This window comes from Schistocerca serialis, chromosome 2 (genome assembly GCF_023864345.2).
Source record: "Schistocerca serialis cubense isolate TAMUIC-IGC-003099 chromosome 2, iqSchSeri2.2, whole genome shotgun sequence".
Classification (NCBI taxonomy): Eukaryota; Metazoa; Arthropoda; class Insecta; order Orthoptera; family Acrididae; genus Schistocerca; species Schistocerca serialis.
The window spans coordinates 169,515,972-169,533,577 of NC_064639.1; the positions used below are offsets into that span (position 1 = coordinate 169,515,972).

The 17,606-nt window shown below is 37.1% G+C and overlaps 1 protein-coding gene across 4 annotated transcripts in view; it reads right to left on the minus strand.

The window, feature by feature from the left end:
• LOC126456881 (phosphoinositide 3-kinase adapter protein 1) overlaps positions 1-17,606 on the minus strand; it is a 474,593-nt gene that overhangs the window by 2,970 nt on the left and 454,017 nt on the right. For all 4 annotated transcript variants that reach the window (XM_050092705.1, XM_050092702.1, XM_050092704.1 and 1 more), the window contains exons 13-18: positions 17,092-17,261; positions 15,693-15,810; positions 15,492-15,614; positions 5,125-5,222; positions 4,868-4,987; positions 435-561 (exon numbers count right to left, since the gene is read on the minus strand). In XM_050092705.1, the coding sequence (XP_049948662.1) occupies positions 435-561; positions 4,868-4,987; positions 5,125-5,222; positions 15,492-15,614; positions 15,693-15,810; positions 17,092-17,261 (756 nt within the window). The remainder of the gene's footprint in view (positions 1-434; positions 562-4,867; positions 4,988-5,124; positions 5,223-15,491; positions 15,615-15,692; positions 15,811-17,091; positions 17,262-17,606) is intronic.

The following is a 17,606-nucleotide window of genomic DNA, read 5'->3' on the forward strand; positions in this document are numbered from 1 at the left end:
AGTAATTGTTATTTTAAATGCTCCAAACACGACCATGCTAATAGAATTGTTGTGTACTGTATTATCAGGTACATTTTTACTCACAACTTCTCTGAACACCAGTGACAGAAGCCCACATATCATCAATTGTAAAATGTGTGAACCATTAACAAAAAGTCCAATAATTACAATGACATTGTATAAAAAAAACTCCTTTCTTTTTTTTAATTGACTGAAATGCTGGAATTATAATTCAGTCTCTCACTTATAAGTAATGTGAAACAGAACTGCAATACCATTCTGTAACATCTAGCATGAAGCATTTTAAAATACAGTTTGCAGTCCATTAATCTGGAATCAAATGGGCATGCAGAAAGAAACTACTTGCATCAAATGCATTATCTGATTTAATGTCACTGAATAAAGCAAATCATGGAAATTAAAATTATGATTACCAGTGCTGCCCGGTGGAGCTAGTTTATCTGGTGCTATGTAACTACCATAGCTGGCGCGTTCTTCAGAATCTACTGGTATGCTCTCTCCATTCAAATCTGGGCGAGGCACTGGCTGTGGTGGTCGGTCCTATAAACAGTGCACTGATGTCAACCAAAATTTGTGGATACGAAAGTTACCTTAAAGGTCATAAATATTACTGTATTGAATATCTTAACAACACTGTTCATCTTTTTGCCAGCACCCCTACACAGCTAAAATTTTCTCTTTTGGGTTTAAGATCTGCTTAATACCTACACAAGAAAACACTCACTAATCCACACATTTTGTCCAACAGATACAATCTTCAAGGAGGCCATTTAGCTATGTGAAATGAATCAGAAAGTACAATAGTATAGAGTAGCAGCTACTACAAAATGCATGAATGATATTAATGACATTCTGTTTTATTGTTAACCAGGGGAATTAACATGTCCTTATTTTAAAGTCATCTGTCTTTTAATAGGTTTGATGCCATCATCCTATCTTTTGTTAATCTTCTCATCTTAATGTACTTACTCCATCAGGCATCCATATTAATTTGTTTTACATATACTACTATTTAAATGATCCTCTGAATTTCCCATCTACTTCTATTTTCACAGCCAATAAAAAATTCCCAATTTCCTTCACAGATGACCCACAAACATATCCTTTCTCATGGTGTATGACTTTCTGAAAGACTTCTCTATTTGGTTTTCTTGCCCCCACATGAACTTAACTGAAAAGAAATATTTCAAATGGCTATGAGCATTATGGGACTTGGCATCTGAGGTCATCAGTACCCTAGAACTTAGAACTACTTAAACCTAACTAACCTAAGGACATCACACACATCCATGCCCGAGGCAGAATTCGAACCTGTGACCACAGCGGTCGCACGGTTCCCGACTGTAGCAGCTAGAACCACTTGGCCACTAGTGATAAGACACTGTACTTGCTTTCAGAACAACACCAGGTCAAGTCCAGGTCTGGTCTTCTGTGGTTTTGCTAAACTGCTTACGGCAAATGTTTGAAGGGTCCCTCTGAGAAGGACACAGTCTAATTTCTTTTCCAAATGCGAGCATCTATTCTAACCCTCACAATCTCATCATTGACAAGCTGTTACATCCCACCTTCGTTTTCTTACCTTACGTAATCCAAATACAATCTTTGTCTCGAAATTATCTAACAGTAGGTAGGTCCCTTTCATTCTGTGGTGTCAGTGACCTGCCCCTCAGCCTTAAAACTCCAAAACCTATCCTACTTTGCTCCCTGAAGAAGCAATTAACTGTACAAAAAGCAGTTATTAGCAGTACTCGAATAGTGCCTTATGAAATAAATACTTGCCAGCTATTCTGTCTCTGATATTAAGGATCTTTAAGGATCTTTCTTGGTACATATAACATCATTTCACCACACACACACACACACACACACACACACACACACACACACACACACATACGGCCGCTAAGCCACGTGTGTATGAACTGTTGTATGAATGAGAGAGAGAGTTTTACTTTTGAGGAAGGCCTTTGTCTGAAAGCTTAAATATTTCTAATATTGTTTTCACTGTGCTTGTCTGTGACTCAGTGCTTCCCCTCTGTACTGAGTAACAATCTATCCTTTCCATGTTGTTGTTTTTTCTTCCTAGGCTTTTCATTATTTCACTTCCATAAGAGTCATAATTACTTTTCCCATCCCAGTCTACAGTCTGATCCACCTGTCCATTTCACTGTTTCTCTCGATAACATACGTACGTCCAGTGCCCATGAAGTAACCCAAAATTTAAAAATGTTTTTATATACAGGTCTGTATCTCATTTCCATGTGTCAAAACTGGTGTTAACACTGACTACAAACTTTCTTTTGGGACACAGGTTTGAAAACCCTATACATTTCATCCAAAACATTTCAAGACATATTATCTTTGTGTATATCTTTTGCTATCAATATAATTGATGTCTTCAACTGCCAAAAATACAAAAGTTCTTCAACTGGTTCTACAAATTTATCATTAATTTGTACAATTTTATTTTCAGTATGCTTGCTAACTGTGATTTTCTGACCTACTTTCAAAACTTTCCCCTTTACATTCTATCTTTTATGGTTGGATTTTTTCTGCACTAAGGCCATTATGAAGTGCGACAATAAAGTAATGAGACTGATGTGAAAAAAAATGTTGCTTCCCATTTTAGTCAAGTTTAGTGATGTCTCCTTCAAAGTAGTTCCCTTCTGATGGCACATACTTTTTCCAGCACTTCTGCCATTTATGGTAACATTTCTGGAACTCATCTCCGGTAATATCCTCCAAGATCCTCATCACAACTTTTTGGACATCTAGTGCTGTTTGAAAATGGTTTCACTTGACCACCGTTTTGACTCTTGCAAATAGAAAAGAGTCGCACGGAGCGATATCTGGTGAATAAGGTGGCTGTGGTAGTACTGAAATTTGTTTTGAGGTTAAAAATTGCTGTACTGACAGAGCAGTATGGGATGGCACATTATCATGATGCAGAATCCAATTATCAGCAATGTTGGCACTGACTTGAAGAACTCTTTTATGAAGTCTTTCTAAAATTTCTTTGTAGTAATATTGGTTAACTGTTTGTCCAGGAGGCACCCGCTCTTGGAATCAAAGAAACATTTCACTTTTGACTTTGACATGTGAGCTTTTTTTGGTCTGGGCATTCCCTTTGAGCACCAATGCGAACTTTGGTGTTTTGTCTCTGGATCGTACTGAGAAAACCAACTTTCATCACCAGTGATAACACAGCTCAACAATTCTGGATTGATTTCCGTTTGCTCTAACAGATCGACTGTCACATTTTTCTGTGTTTCTCGCTGTTGTGGTGAGAGATTTTTGGGGACCATTTTTGGACAAATCTTTCTCATACCAAGATCTTCAGTTATTATTAGACGAACCGTTTCTCGATTGATGTTCAGTTCTGCAATAATTTTCACAGATAATCTTCGATCAGATCGTACGAGTTCATGCATCCTGGCCAAGTTGACACCCATCTGTGAGGTTGATGGTCGTCCACTGTGGTCTTCATCTTCAACATTCGTTCTGCCTTCCCTAACATTTTATGCCAACGAAAAACTTGAGCTCTTGACATAACCTCCTCTCCAAAAGCTTTCTGAAGCTTACCGTAAGTTGTCATCACGTTTTCACCCAATTTAGTGCAAAAATAAATGGCATACCATTGCGCAATATTATGCAGTTCCATTTCCGTGACAAGAGGCACAAAAACACATGTTAACTTATTACAGCACAACTCACGACTGAGCGGTTCCATCGATGTGCCGCTTGGACTAGAAACAGCTTATAGACCAAGGTCAAAGATATTGTGCCTACGCAAGCCTACAGGGTTGCCACATCTTGCAAAGAAAATCAGTCTCATTACTTTATTGTCACACCTTGTATATCACCATCAGAAAACAAAAAACTCCTCAAAAAAAATTTTTTTGCAGGATCTACATATCTGCAAAACATGTATGGGTTTATATTCACAGAGAGTAGGGAATGAAAGAAGAAAATTTGTGAGATTAAGAAATTAACTTTACTGTAGAGTTTTAAAAAATAAAAAAAAATAAAAGAAATCATACTACAGTAAAGGCATTCTGGTGCTGGGTAACTTTTGATACTTCACTGATCAACCTCATGTGCTTCAACTTGCTTGAGGCCTCCCTGGCATGTTGTCCAGAAGGTGACTGAGGCATTTCTGCCCAAGCTCATCCTACTCTCTAGAATAACCTCTCCTTACATTATTCAGATATAAACAGGGTTCCTGTGATGATGCACTGTATGTTTCAACTGGTCCCAGGCAAGCTCAGTCAGGTTCATGTAGGCCTGTACTTCACACTATTCTGTTCAGTTAATTCCTGCCTGCTAGAAAAAGCAAACCCATTGCTGAAATGTTGACTGTACGGCTAGAAAGTAGGATGAAGGCTGCTACCTAACACTGCACAGATTTTAAATTCCTCAACAGTGAAGAGAGTAATAAGATATTTGCTTATGCTACTAGCCCATCTCCTTGCTGAACCCTTAGGACTGCACACTAGAGGTGTGCACTGCTGTCTGACCACCACCATATATACTACCATGATGATCATCATGCACCAGACGAATCCTTTCATTTTTTTAAAAAAAAGAACCTGATGCACATGTTGGAATATAAAAGCTAATTCTCAAAGTCTTGGAATATGAGTCTGCAAGAGATTTATTTATAGAAAGAGAATTTCCTTCAGGTTCCTTCACTTCAAATTAAACCTAGGGACTAACAAACATGATTTTTGTGTCAAGTAACACCCATCAAATTGCTTATCACAGTAATATAATCACAACATTTATCACTGACATGTCTCCTGACAGCCAGTCTCAAATAAATGTTAAGTCCTTTTTCATTACCTACCTCTATGCACGTCGCCAAATGGGGAGACTGCCATTTTGCTTGAAGTGGTCGAGGTGCTGGAGGAACTTCATAATTCTGAACAGTCGTTCTTCCATTCATTTTGCTGAAGTCACAGATGTGCTGCAAAATAGACATTTTTAGCACCTAGAATATATTACATCTAATAGTATCTCACTAACATCTACTATTATTACAGTGAACTGAGTAAGCCAATTGCAGTAATAAATGTTGTAGCTTCAGTATGTACGTTTTAGTACCTTTCTGTCCTCAGTATCTGAATGTGTTCCACTGTCACCCATGCTTGTTCCGCTGCAGCCACTCACTGTGCTCATACGGCCAGAGGATGTTGACGAACCTTCAATTAATAACAACAATATTGTACGATCACAGGATATATGACTAATAGTACATAAACAAATTCCTCTTCTTGTTTCATGATTATCAGAATGGCTTCTCTTGGCAAAACTGAGGCAGTGAAATTAATTAATTCTAAAGTCTTTCTAATGTTATTTAAATAAAGTATATCATTTGCCAATGCACCTTTGACAGAGTGATGTTTTTTTTTCTCATACTATGGTTGAATAAAATTTATTTAAAATTATATTGTGGTTGTCTGACGTGTGTTATTTATCATCCTTAAATAACTAAAATACCGATTTAATAGAGATGTTCTTTGAAATTTGTAATGTCGTATTTTGAAAACTTCCTCTGTACATATATAAGAGCAAATGATACAAAGAAAATACTTCAATGTAATGTCATATGCAATGAGAAGCAGTGGAATTCCCAAGTACAGTACACATTTTTAAGTAAATATGCATATATTGCACTGCACCTCTGAGTATGCTCTGACATAATTTTGTGAACTTCGATTAAAAATGTGCTTTACTGATGCAAACCTGGCCAAATGACTACTCACCATCTGAGCTGTACAACTGTCACTAAGACCGATTGAGGGATTTGGCTGTGGGCTTTACATGTCAATACAATAACACTGTATGCCAAACATTCTCTCTACTTCCCTCGTCTGTCATGGGAATAGTCTCCTTTTTCACACAATTTTGAAAATAAAAGAGATATGTTCACTTCACAAGCATGTTAATTGCTTGCAAATACCTCTAGGTATTTTTTCAAGTCAGCATGAAGTGGTGCTAAGGTACCAATTTTATTATATGGAATGAAGGAAACTTGTCACCTAATAGGTGGGAAGTTAATAACATGATGAGCTTAAGAGAATCATCTCTAATGGCATCATTTCATATGCCACCATACTTTGAAGGTTCAAATTCAGTTTTACAAAATATGCAGGTCGGGAGCCTTCCTGCTACCGTATGCAACAGTTGACAGTACTACCTGCAATTCTCTGCCGGAGTGTTGGAAAGCCAGTACCAAATCTGACCCACTAAGGGAGAACCGGTGGCTGCAAGTGAAAGAGTTCTCCCTTAGTAGGCTGATAAGTTCTGAGCAGAGTAAAGTCCTCTTAAATTTATCAAAAATATGTTGCCTTTTATATATGGCAGGTGATGCCTAAAAGACAAGGGAGAAAACTCCGAAGTGAAATTCTTGATGATGTTAGCAAGCCAGTAAAAGACTTCAGTTATAGTTGCTTTCAACACATACAAGAGCCTCAGAATGCATTCAACCTGATTAAAATGTCAACATAAGCAGACTACTGCTATGGACAGTGACTTACAACTTGATGGTGGGCAGGACCATGCAGCCATAAACAAACCCCACAGGAGACAACTAATACAGATTCGGATCATCATTTCCTCAGCCTCACAGGAATGTGTGAAGAACTGGTGATCTAATGAAAAGAAGGAAAAGAATGGTATGGGTACTGCAAAACACATGGAAAGGGAACGGTGACAAAGAAATTAAGGAAACAGTATATGCTGTACTGTCATGGCAATGACAACCTGTAAGCAGTCACAGACATTCAATTTATAAATGAGATAATAATGAGGGCAACTGTGCATTCCACAAAGAAAAACTAATTCTGGCACAGATGTCTGTACCGCAAACTGGATATTGCCAGGATGATAAAAATTCAGTTTCTAGGCACTCTGAAAAATGTCATTAGTGAAGACAGAACCATAATTATACAAGATCTGGATACACAGGTGGTACATATAGAAAAGGACCTAAGAATATATCAGTATGCTATTGATATGGTAGAAGAAATGTGAAGTGTGAACATCTCCTGGATTTTAGAGGATCAAGTTGGTCATAAAATATAGGAGGTTCAAGTAAAGACAGAGACAAGATACAGCTAGGACTGACATCATAGTATTGTAATAGCTTATGTGATCATAGGTGACGACAGAAATAGATTTGTTACAGACGTTAGGGTAATAACCAGTGAGAGCCTTGACAGTGACCACCTATAAGTAGTAGACTTGAAAAACATCCACATACCAAAATCAGAGAATAGGAAAGTGTTAAAATTCGTATTATTTGAACTACAGCAAAATAGATAAAACAGCTAATTGTCAGAACTGGATAAATAACTCTTATACCAGTACAGTGAAAACTGAAGAGGATGAATAGAGTAGACTACGTGACACCTTGACAAAGAAAACAATGTAAGTTAATGCAAAGACAAGTGTGAAAACAAGGGAAAAGGAAATGTCTTGATGGAATGAAAGAGTGAGAACAGCAATAAGAGAAAAGAATCTTTCATAAAAAGAAAGAGTTTGAAAAAAATGAAACTGGAACTTACTAACAACTTAGCAAAGATCAGTGATCTGGAGCATATATACAAAAATAAGAACTGTAAGTTAAAAGATGAAATGTTGCAAAAGAAAAGACCAAAATGTGGCCGATGTTCACTCAGAAACTGGAAGAGAATAGCTGAGATGATAAGAAACTGTATAGTCTCATCAAAGGTAAAAAGAAACCAGCGAATGCCATAAAGACACTTGAAAATCCACATGGAAATCTGTTTGGAAAAGAAAGTGACATCAGAGGAGCCCAAAAGGACAATTTCAACCAACTACTGGATGTATCAATTGAAGAGTACAACACAGAATCAGATATTCAAACCTACTGCAAGGAGTTTCCCATCACTTGGGCAGAAACAGAGAGAGCCTTAAAATCAATGCCTGAATGAAAATATCCAGTTGCAGATGTCGTGAATGTGGGCGTACAGTAGCTGCACAGAACACTCGGTGTAGTATGGAAAGACAACATGATGCCACCAGACTGTAGCAAGGGTGTTAGAATACTCTGTTTAAGAAAAATACTCTGTTTAAGTACATAAAGTCTCACTAATTATTGAGGAATGGCCCTGCTGTCAAGTGGGTTGAAAATTCTAAAAAAGTCATAGAGCAAAGACTGAGAATTATTATAAACTGTCATTGGAAGAGGAGCAGTATTGCTTCAGAAGTAAGAGATAAACAATGGATTTAATTTGCAATATCTGCATGGTGACTGAAAAATAAAGGGAGAAAACAAGGAATGCAACTATCCCTTGATGTAAAGAAGGCATCTGACAATGTTGCAAGAGAGAATATCAAGGAGTGCTTGAGAAGAAGGAATGTATGTGAAGGACTGGTAATGAAAAACCACATGTACAAGGACTGGGCTAGTCATGCACAAGTTAGACAGGAATAATCTTCATGGTTTCAGATCAAGCGTGGAGTTCACCGCAGCAGTTCACTGTCCTCACTACTGTCCATCACTGTTACAAGTATAATAAAGAACACAAAGAAAAGTTTTGGTGAACTTAATGCAGTTGTCTTATGTGATGATGACATGATCGGGGGTGAAACAGAAGAGTGAGTTGAAACGAGACTCAATGTGCAGAAATCACAGTTCCAGGAATACAACCTCCACATCAGTGAGGCAAAGACAGTGTTGATGGCAGTCACCAGAGATGAACATCCTGCAACTGTGAAACTAGAAGACCCCCAGCTAGAGTGTATGAACAGTTTTCTGTACCTCAAACTATAATGTCCAGGGATAATTTGATTTGACAGATTAACAACAGAGTGCAAAAGGGAAACCTTTTATAGGATGACATGATTCCAGAGAAAGGAAGATCAGTGATGGTCACCAGCTACTTCATAGCAGTACTGACCTATTATTTCAAAGCATGAACCCTCACAAAGATAGAGTTATCAAGACCCCAGGCATTGGAAATTAAATTCCTTATCTCCACCATCCAGAAGACCAAGATGGATAATTTAAGGGATGAGGGAGTGCTGAAGAAAGGTGGAATCAAGATATCCCTTTTAGACTGAATCAGCACATCCAGACTATGGTGGTACATGCATGTAATGAAGTTAGGAATCTACAAGAACAGCAAGAATAAATGTGTAAAGAGAGGTGGAAGGAAAATGTCCTTTAGGAAGACTCAGAAACTGTTGGATGTACATGATCCAGGATGACCTCACTGCCAGAGCAAGGACATGAATGATGTTCTCTGTGACACGTTATACATTAACAGAAGGAAATAGAACATTAACTGGGAAACTATAACTCTACACTGATGATAAAAAGAGTCACTAATTTTGTAATTCAAGCTGTAACAGCAATTGATAATTCGTTTGTTTCTCTACGCAATAATTTTGTTTTATAAGCAAGCAATAATATGAGCTGCTCGGGGGAACACAATGGTAAGCGCCATCGCCGTGTATTTTGCGGTAGATGGCTAATGACACAACCTGTGGGATGCACAATGCAGTAAACTTACTAGTAGTCCCAAATTCACTCAACAGACATCAGGACCGAGCTTAATGGTAAGCGCCACTGTCCGTATGTTGCGGAAACATAATGGTAAGTGACAGAGAGAATGGCGACAAGTAAAAACATCTCTGAGATTATGGCAACAGTGAACATGGCAGAAGATAAGAAATATACTTCCAATGATACTAATATCTTCGAGAGGGATCCAGAATACATTCCTAACGATTCAGATGACTCAGAGGTATGTTATTTTGTAAATATACTGTCTTTAGTACGTTTCACGAACATAATGCTAAGTGCATGTACATACCATTATGTTCCTGAAGTACGTTAATTTTGAGGTTATTTTAGAATGGCTACATCTTTTTGGCTAAGTGGTGTGTGAAACCGCATTTTTCATTTATATTGTTACATGTAATAATAATAATGGTAACAGTAATAGTAGTTTTCATTGTTATACAGGTTAATAGTGAATCAGATCATATTGCCCAAAACAACAAACAGTGTATTGCTCCTGCAGAAACCTTTCAGGAACAAAGAAGTCGTCTCGGAAAAGGTGCTGTTGTGGCCAAAATAAGAACTCGAACATGGTACTGTTTTGGAAATATCTAATTTCAACTGGTAGATTTCGTGTGATTGAACACCACTTCCCTGTGAGCGGGCACACAATTTTGCCATCCAATAAAGATTTCGCGACAACTGAAAATTACATTCGCCTACAAGCACAAGATGTGTACAGCCCAGATCAGTGGTGCGAGATCATCAAGAAGTCGGCTAAGAAGAATCCATTGGTTGTATATAATATGAAAAGAGAGGATTTATATCAAATACAATACTCTAAAGAAGCGTTTGTCTTCAGAAAGAAGACAGTTGATAGTCGAGATGTCAATCTAAGGAAAGTATGTAGGTGGAAGGTGACCTCCGAATATCCATCATCTTTATTCATCAGCGAGACATTTTGTCATGACATTTGGTATGAAATAAGCTTCAGGAAATGTGGAAGACAAGGACCAGTTCCTATGCTTCGACTTAAATACAATGGGCAAAGGCTTATTGAAAAGAAGAAAGTTGCTGACGTCCTGTCGCTCCTAAATTACATACCTCCTGTCCACCATGGATTTATCCTGTCACTAAAGCCAACAGTTTTGGATGAAAAATACTTTAGTAATGAGAGTGATGAATCATTTTGCAGTTTCAGTAAAGTGTTGAAGACTTACTGTAAAATTTAATATGCAATGTTCTATCGCTAGGTGTTGTTAATGGTGTATGGTAATGTAATAATTTTTGTATATTCCATTTGTTTTGGTCAGTTCTGAGTTTCATTTATGTCTGTATAGTAGAAGATAGATGTTAGAATTACTACAGAATAAAAGCACTGTTCAAAAAAAATTATTCAGATTTGCAGATCAATTGAAACTTTAGATGCGCTGTATCCCGAAACTGTGATTTTGGCCCTTACCATTTTGTTCCCCCGAGCAGCTCATATATGTGGATGAAAATATTTCCTTCATGGAATGGAACTTGTATAAAGAGGGATGAGGCTTAACCTAATGGTGCATATCCTGAAATAGTGGTTAAGTTGCAGGGAGTCTGATCTACAACATCTGTGTAGTTGTATGTAAACAGGCTCACAATTTTCTTTGTTAAATGACGACTACAGAACATTGTGACACGTTATACATTAACAGAAGGAAATAGAACATTAACTGGGAAACTATAACTCTACACTGATGATAAAAAGAGTCACTAATTTTGTAATTCAAGCTGTAACAGCAATTGATAATTCGTTTGTTTCTCTACGCAATAATTTTGTTTTATAAGCAAGCAATAATATGAGCTGCTCGGGGGAACACAATGGTAAGCGCCATCGCCGTGTATTTTGCAGTAGATGGCTAATGACACAACCTGTGGGATGCACAATGCAGTAAACTTACTAGTAGTTCCAAATTCACTCAACAGACATCAGGACCGAGCTTAATGGTAAGCGCCACTGTCCGTATGTTGCGGAAACATAATGGTAAGTGACAGAGAGAATGGCGACAAGTAAAAACATCTCTGAGATTATGGCAACAGTGAACATGGCAGAAGATAAGAAATATACTTCCAATGATACTAATATCTTCGAGAGGGATCCAGAATACATTCCTAACGATTCAGATGACTCAGAGGTATGTTATTTTGTAAATATACTGTCTTTAGTACGTTTCACGAACATAATGCTAAGTGCATGTACATACCATTATGTTCCTGAAGTACGTTAATTTTGAGGTTATTTTAGAATGGCTACATCTTTTTGGCTAAGTGGTGTGTGAAACCGCATTTTTCATTTATATTGTTACATGTAATAATAATAATGGTAACAGTAATAGTAGTTTTCATTGTTATACAGGTTAATAGTGAATCAGATCATATTGCCCAAAACAACAAACAGTGTATTGCTCCTGCAGAAACCTTTCAGGAACAAAGAAGTCGTCTCGGAAAAGGTGCTGTTGTGGCCAAAATAAGAACTCGAACATGGTACTGTTTTGGAAATATCTAATTTCAACTGGTAGATTTCGTGTGATTGAACACCACTTCCCTGTGAGCGGGCACACAATTTTGCCATCCAATAAAGATTTCGCGACAACTGAAAATTACATTCGCCTACAAGCACAAGATGTGTACAGCCCAGATCAGTGGTGCGAGATCATCAAGAAGTCGGCTAAGAAGAATCCATTGGTTGTATATAATATGAAAAGAGAGGATTTATATCAAATACAATACTCTAAAGAAGCGTTTGTCTTCAGAAAGAAGACAGTTGATAGTCGAGATGTCAATCTAAGGAAAGTATGTAGGTGGAAGGTGACCTCCGAATATCCATCATCTTTATTCATCAGCGAGACATTTTGTCATGACATTTGGTATGAAATAAGCTTCAGGAAATGTGGAAGACAAGGACCAGTTCCTGTGCTTCGACTTAAATACAATGGGCAAAGGCTTATTGAAAAGAAGAAAGTTGCTGACGTCCTGTCGCTCCTAAATTACATACCTCCTGTCCACCATGGATTTATCCTGTCACTAAAGCCAACAGTTTTGGATGAAAAAGACTTTAGTAATGAGAGTGATGAATCATTTTGCAGTTTCAGTAAAGTGTTGAAGACTTACTGTAAAATTTAATATGCAATGTTCTATCGCTAGGTGTTGTTAATGGTGTATGGTAATGTAATAATTTTTGTATATTTCATTTGTTTTGGTCAGTTCTGAGTTTCATTTATGTCTGTATAGTAGAAGATAGATGTTAGAATTACTACAGAATAAAAGCACTGTTCAAAAAAAATTATTCAGATTTGCAGATCAATTGAAACTTTAGATTCGCTGTATCCCGAAACTGTGATTTTGGCCCTTACCATTTTGTTCCCCCGAGCAGCTCATATATGTGGATGAAAATATTTCCTTCATGGAATGGAACTTGTATAAAGAGGGATGAGGCTTAACCTAATGGTGCATATCCTGAAATAGTGGTTAAGTTGCAGGGAGTCTGATCTACAACATCTGTGTAGTTGTATGTAAACAGGCTCACAATTTTCTTTGTTAAATGACGACTACAGAACATTGTGAATGCTCTGTCAGTATATGGATCCTTATATTGAAAACTAGTGAAGATGTTATAAAGAAGGAACATCAGTACTGATGTGACAGATGATGAAGGTGGCTGTATGCAAGAAGGAAGTTTCTTTTCTGGGGTAACAAGGAAAAGGAGAGATTTACAAAGTGAAAATAAACAGGTAGGCAACAGATATGGAAGACACAGAATGTTGCAGACAATGTAGGAATGTGGAAAATTATAATGCAATCTTTGAACCCCATTCATCTTTTGTACAGTGTGTATCTATTAACATGTACCTCTCTCTTTTCCTTGAAATGTTTATTGCAAAGAGGGAGTCATACAGGTGACATGGTCATGAACATTTTGTGGAAGAGCCTCCCTGCTGGTATTTGTCGTTAATAATAAGAATGAATTTAAAATGAACTGTGAAATTCATAACCTTGATACTAGAAATAAAAATAATTTCCATGCAAACTATGCATCCTTTTCTAAGGTACAGAATGGAGTTTCATATTTTGGTGAAAAAGTTACGAATGGTTATCAGACAGGAAACTGAAAATCCCCCAGATATTTTTTTTTTTTTAAAGGTATGAAAGTACCTTATGTGCAATTCTTTCTATTATTTATCTGACTGTTTGGATTTGGGGATGTAAATTCAGTTTGACAGATCACTAACTTTTCCAGTGTATAGACAAGTTTAGCATTCTTTAAAATCAGTAAAGTTACATTAATGCTTAGTATGAAGTATTAGATAAAAGTGTAAGAGGAGAGTAAGGAAATATCTTTTTAGGGGCTTCAAATTTGAATTTCTTCTGCATGTGTGTAAAGTTATGAACTGTTCTGACAGATGGTAGAGATGCAGTGAACCGGCAAAATGGTGTCTACATAAGGCACTCAATACCAGCAACATGCTGTCACTGAATTTGCAGTTGCAGAGAAAGAAACCATAGATAACACCCATAAATGCATATGTGTGTGTGGGTGTGTGTGTGTGTGTGTGTGTGTGTGTGTGTGTGTGTGTGTGTGTGTGTGTGTTTTATCAGTTTATAGGAGTACTGTTGGATGATGAGTAAATAGAGTTAGAGTGCTGGAAGTGCAGAAACTTACCCCCATGACTGGCCATATTCAATATGTAATGTCCTGACATGGTGAATTGTGTGAATACCATTATTCTCGAAGACCAGTGCATCACAACTCAACAACTGGTTCTAAAGCTATTAGTGAGCATTGGAAGTGCATGTGCAATGACTGAGACTCTTGGATATCCAATTATGTGCCCAAGATGGCTTCAATGAATGCTCACAACACACCACAAAATTCAAAGAAAAGCTATTTTACCCAAAGTGCCAGAGCAGTTTGAGACCAATGGAGAGACCTATCTGTCATGGACCATTACAGGCGACGAAACTTTGAGCTGGAAACAAAAAGATGGTCACTAGACTGGCACCACTCACATTCACAAAATTTTCAAGGCAGTCCCAATGCTAGCAAAGTCAGGATGACATTCTTTTCTGGTAACAATGGTGTCATTCTTGTGGATGAGTTGTCAAAATGGTCAACTGTTAATCCAGAGGCATATGTGAAGACTGACTTTTTCAGTCTGCAAGAATGTTGAACAAAAACAAATCTTACTCCCACATGACAATGCACAGCCATACCAAGTCTCAGAACCAGGGAACAAAATGCCAACTTGAGTTGGACATCACTGCCTCAGCCACCCTATAGTCCCAACCTGGCACCCTCTTGCTTTTGTCTGTTTGGAGGAGGAGTGGAACATTGGTGTTTAACATCCCAACAGAAATGAGGTCACTAGAGATAGAGCAGAAGCTCAGATCAGGGAAGGATGCAGAAGGAAAGCAACCATGCCTTTTGAAGGAATCATCCTGGTATTTGCCTTAGGCAATTTAGGGAAATCACAGAAAACCTAACACAGGATGGCAGAACTATCCTCCTGAATGCGAGTCCAGTGAGCTAACCACTGGGCTACTCCTCAACGTTTGTCTGTCTGGGCCACTTAAAGGGTTCTCTGTGTGGACACATTGAGAGGATGATGAAAGTGTAAGTCATAGAGTACAAATATTGCTATGAGCACAGGACAAGAACTTTTATCAACACGAACTATGTGCTCTTACACAATGCTGGTGTAAGGCCATGGAATGTGATGGAGACTTTGTACAAAAATAGTACACACAAGAGAAATGCTGATTGATATTGTCACCAAATTTCTAATTCCTAATGTGTTCTGAGGAAAAAATTGTGGGGTGTTATTTACTGAACGACCCTCAAATTTAATTTTAGTGATGGTTTCACTGTTTCATTTTCACCTTGATGGATTTACACTTGACTCACTTGAAACACTGTGAAGGCTCAGGCTGCTAGCAGGCCTCTGACATACAGACAGTACATCTCCATTCATCCCCCTGGAGCTCTCACTTGGTTGCGATGAAGTTTCACTTGCGGTGTCCTTCGCTTCTGCAACAAAACAGGAACCTATGAGTACCTACACTATCCTGTTCACTTGTACCTTAAGCCAGTAAGACTTGTACTAACCTTTTGCTTTGCCTCTGAAGAAATTTCTAATGCGATCGAATGGAGTAGGTCTCCTCATGTGTTCTTTCATTTGACGCTGAATGCGTTCGTATTCTTCTCTCATTAGATTTAGTTGTGCCTGTTTTACAAAAGGAAATATGTTGAAATTGTTTCATTGATCCTGTCAGCATGTGAAAATACATTACAATTAAGAATGATTAAAGAATATGGAAGCAAATTAATTTTTTTTTTTAATCGAATATCCCATGAACGTTGGGATATCAAGTATACTGAAGAGAGAACAATTTTCTAACAAACTTTGTGAGTTTCCACAACAACTGATATTATGGAAATCAATTAATTATTTTATTTATTTACAGTTTTATCTTAATGAGGTAGCGTGGTGTGTGGTAGTAAAAAATACAAGTTTATGTTCACAACTTTAGATGATAATTCTTAACTTCCTCATTTCTATTTTGGGCATTGAACGTGCAGACTATGATTGTAATAGAATTTTTCTCTCTAGTAAGTTTTTTTTGTTTTGTTGGAATACCTCTGCCTATCCTGAATGAATAACTGCCAATGAAAATAAAAAATAGCAAGCATATTCTCCCTGTCATTTCGCTCATACATGTTTCTTTCTCTCTTTTTGCACTCTTTACTCCTCCTTATCTTGATCTTTTATTTGTCTCTGCCACACCACTTTCTCTTACATGTAATACGCAGTATCCCCTAATTCACCTTTTATTCTGTTAAGCCTCTTCCCAACAATTCTTGTAGCCCCTCCTGTATTCCACCCTCAACATTTCGATTCCCCTCTTCAATCCAGTTCATTGGTCCAAATGTGCTTCTTCTCAATTTCTATCACTACCAACTGAATAAAATCATTCTATTTAGTACAAATGAAAAATCTAACATTACTCTCTGAGGTTGTTCTAGCTCTATGGCTATATTCCAAATGTCACAATTCAGTGTTTATCAAAAGACACTTTAGTTAGCATTATCCTAGCCCTCTTTTTCCTGTTCCATTCAAAAAAGATGCATGAAGAATAACTGTTGGAAACTCTATACATGAATTCAAATTTGTCTTATTTTATCGTCACAGTCATTCAGCTAGTTTCTTATTATTGCTGTGATTTTTTTGGCTTGAATAAGGAAATCAGTGAATAAATTCCACCTCTTATGTTACTGTAAATCAGACAATGAACTGATCCTATATTACTAAGGATTCCACAGTAATATTTCCACATCTTACACTTATGGAACACTTTTTTTGTGCTGAATTACATTAATATATTCTCAAAAGTAATAATACAAGTGTAAATTTTACATAAAAGTATTGTCTATTGATTACAGCCAAAAGGCTTGATATCTAACCTCTAAGAAATATTTCATTTGAACTGCTTCTTCATGCACTCACCTGCTTCTCTTTAAAAGACTGTTGCACATCATTTCTGTTTTTCCATGCTTCAACAAATTTTTCAACTTCAGAAATTGTAACTACATTGTTTTTAAAATCATTTATTATTTCAATGAGTTCATCTTGTGTTCCATAATTTAGATGGTCCTGTGACTTTTTTATGCTTGATCCTATACAAAAATAAAGATTATTAAAGCACCACTGTAAGATTCAGTACTAGACATAGGGCCTAAAATTTGTAGTTCTTGTTTCTGTTCATCATCTTGATGTGCCATAACTGAAGGGTGATAATTATAGTGATAATCCACTACCTCAAATTGAAGAGAATTTAGAAGACAAATACATAAAAAGTAAGAACTGCTGTGGTGCTTCAGATATGACACAGAAGGAACTGTTTTAATAACTGGTACACTCAAGATACTCATGCTTCCATTATTAAGCAATTACTGTCCTCATTTAGTTTAACTAATGGAGACTTTACACAAAACAAGGTTCAAATATGTAGCAACTAATTA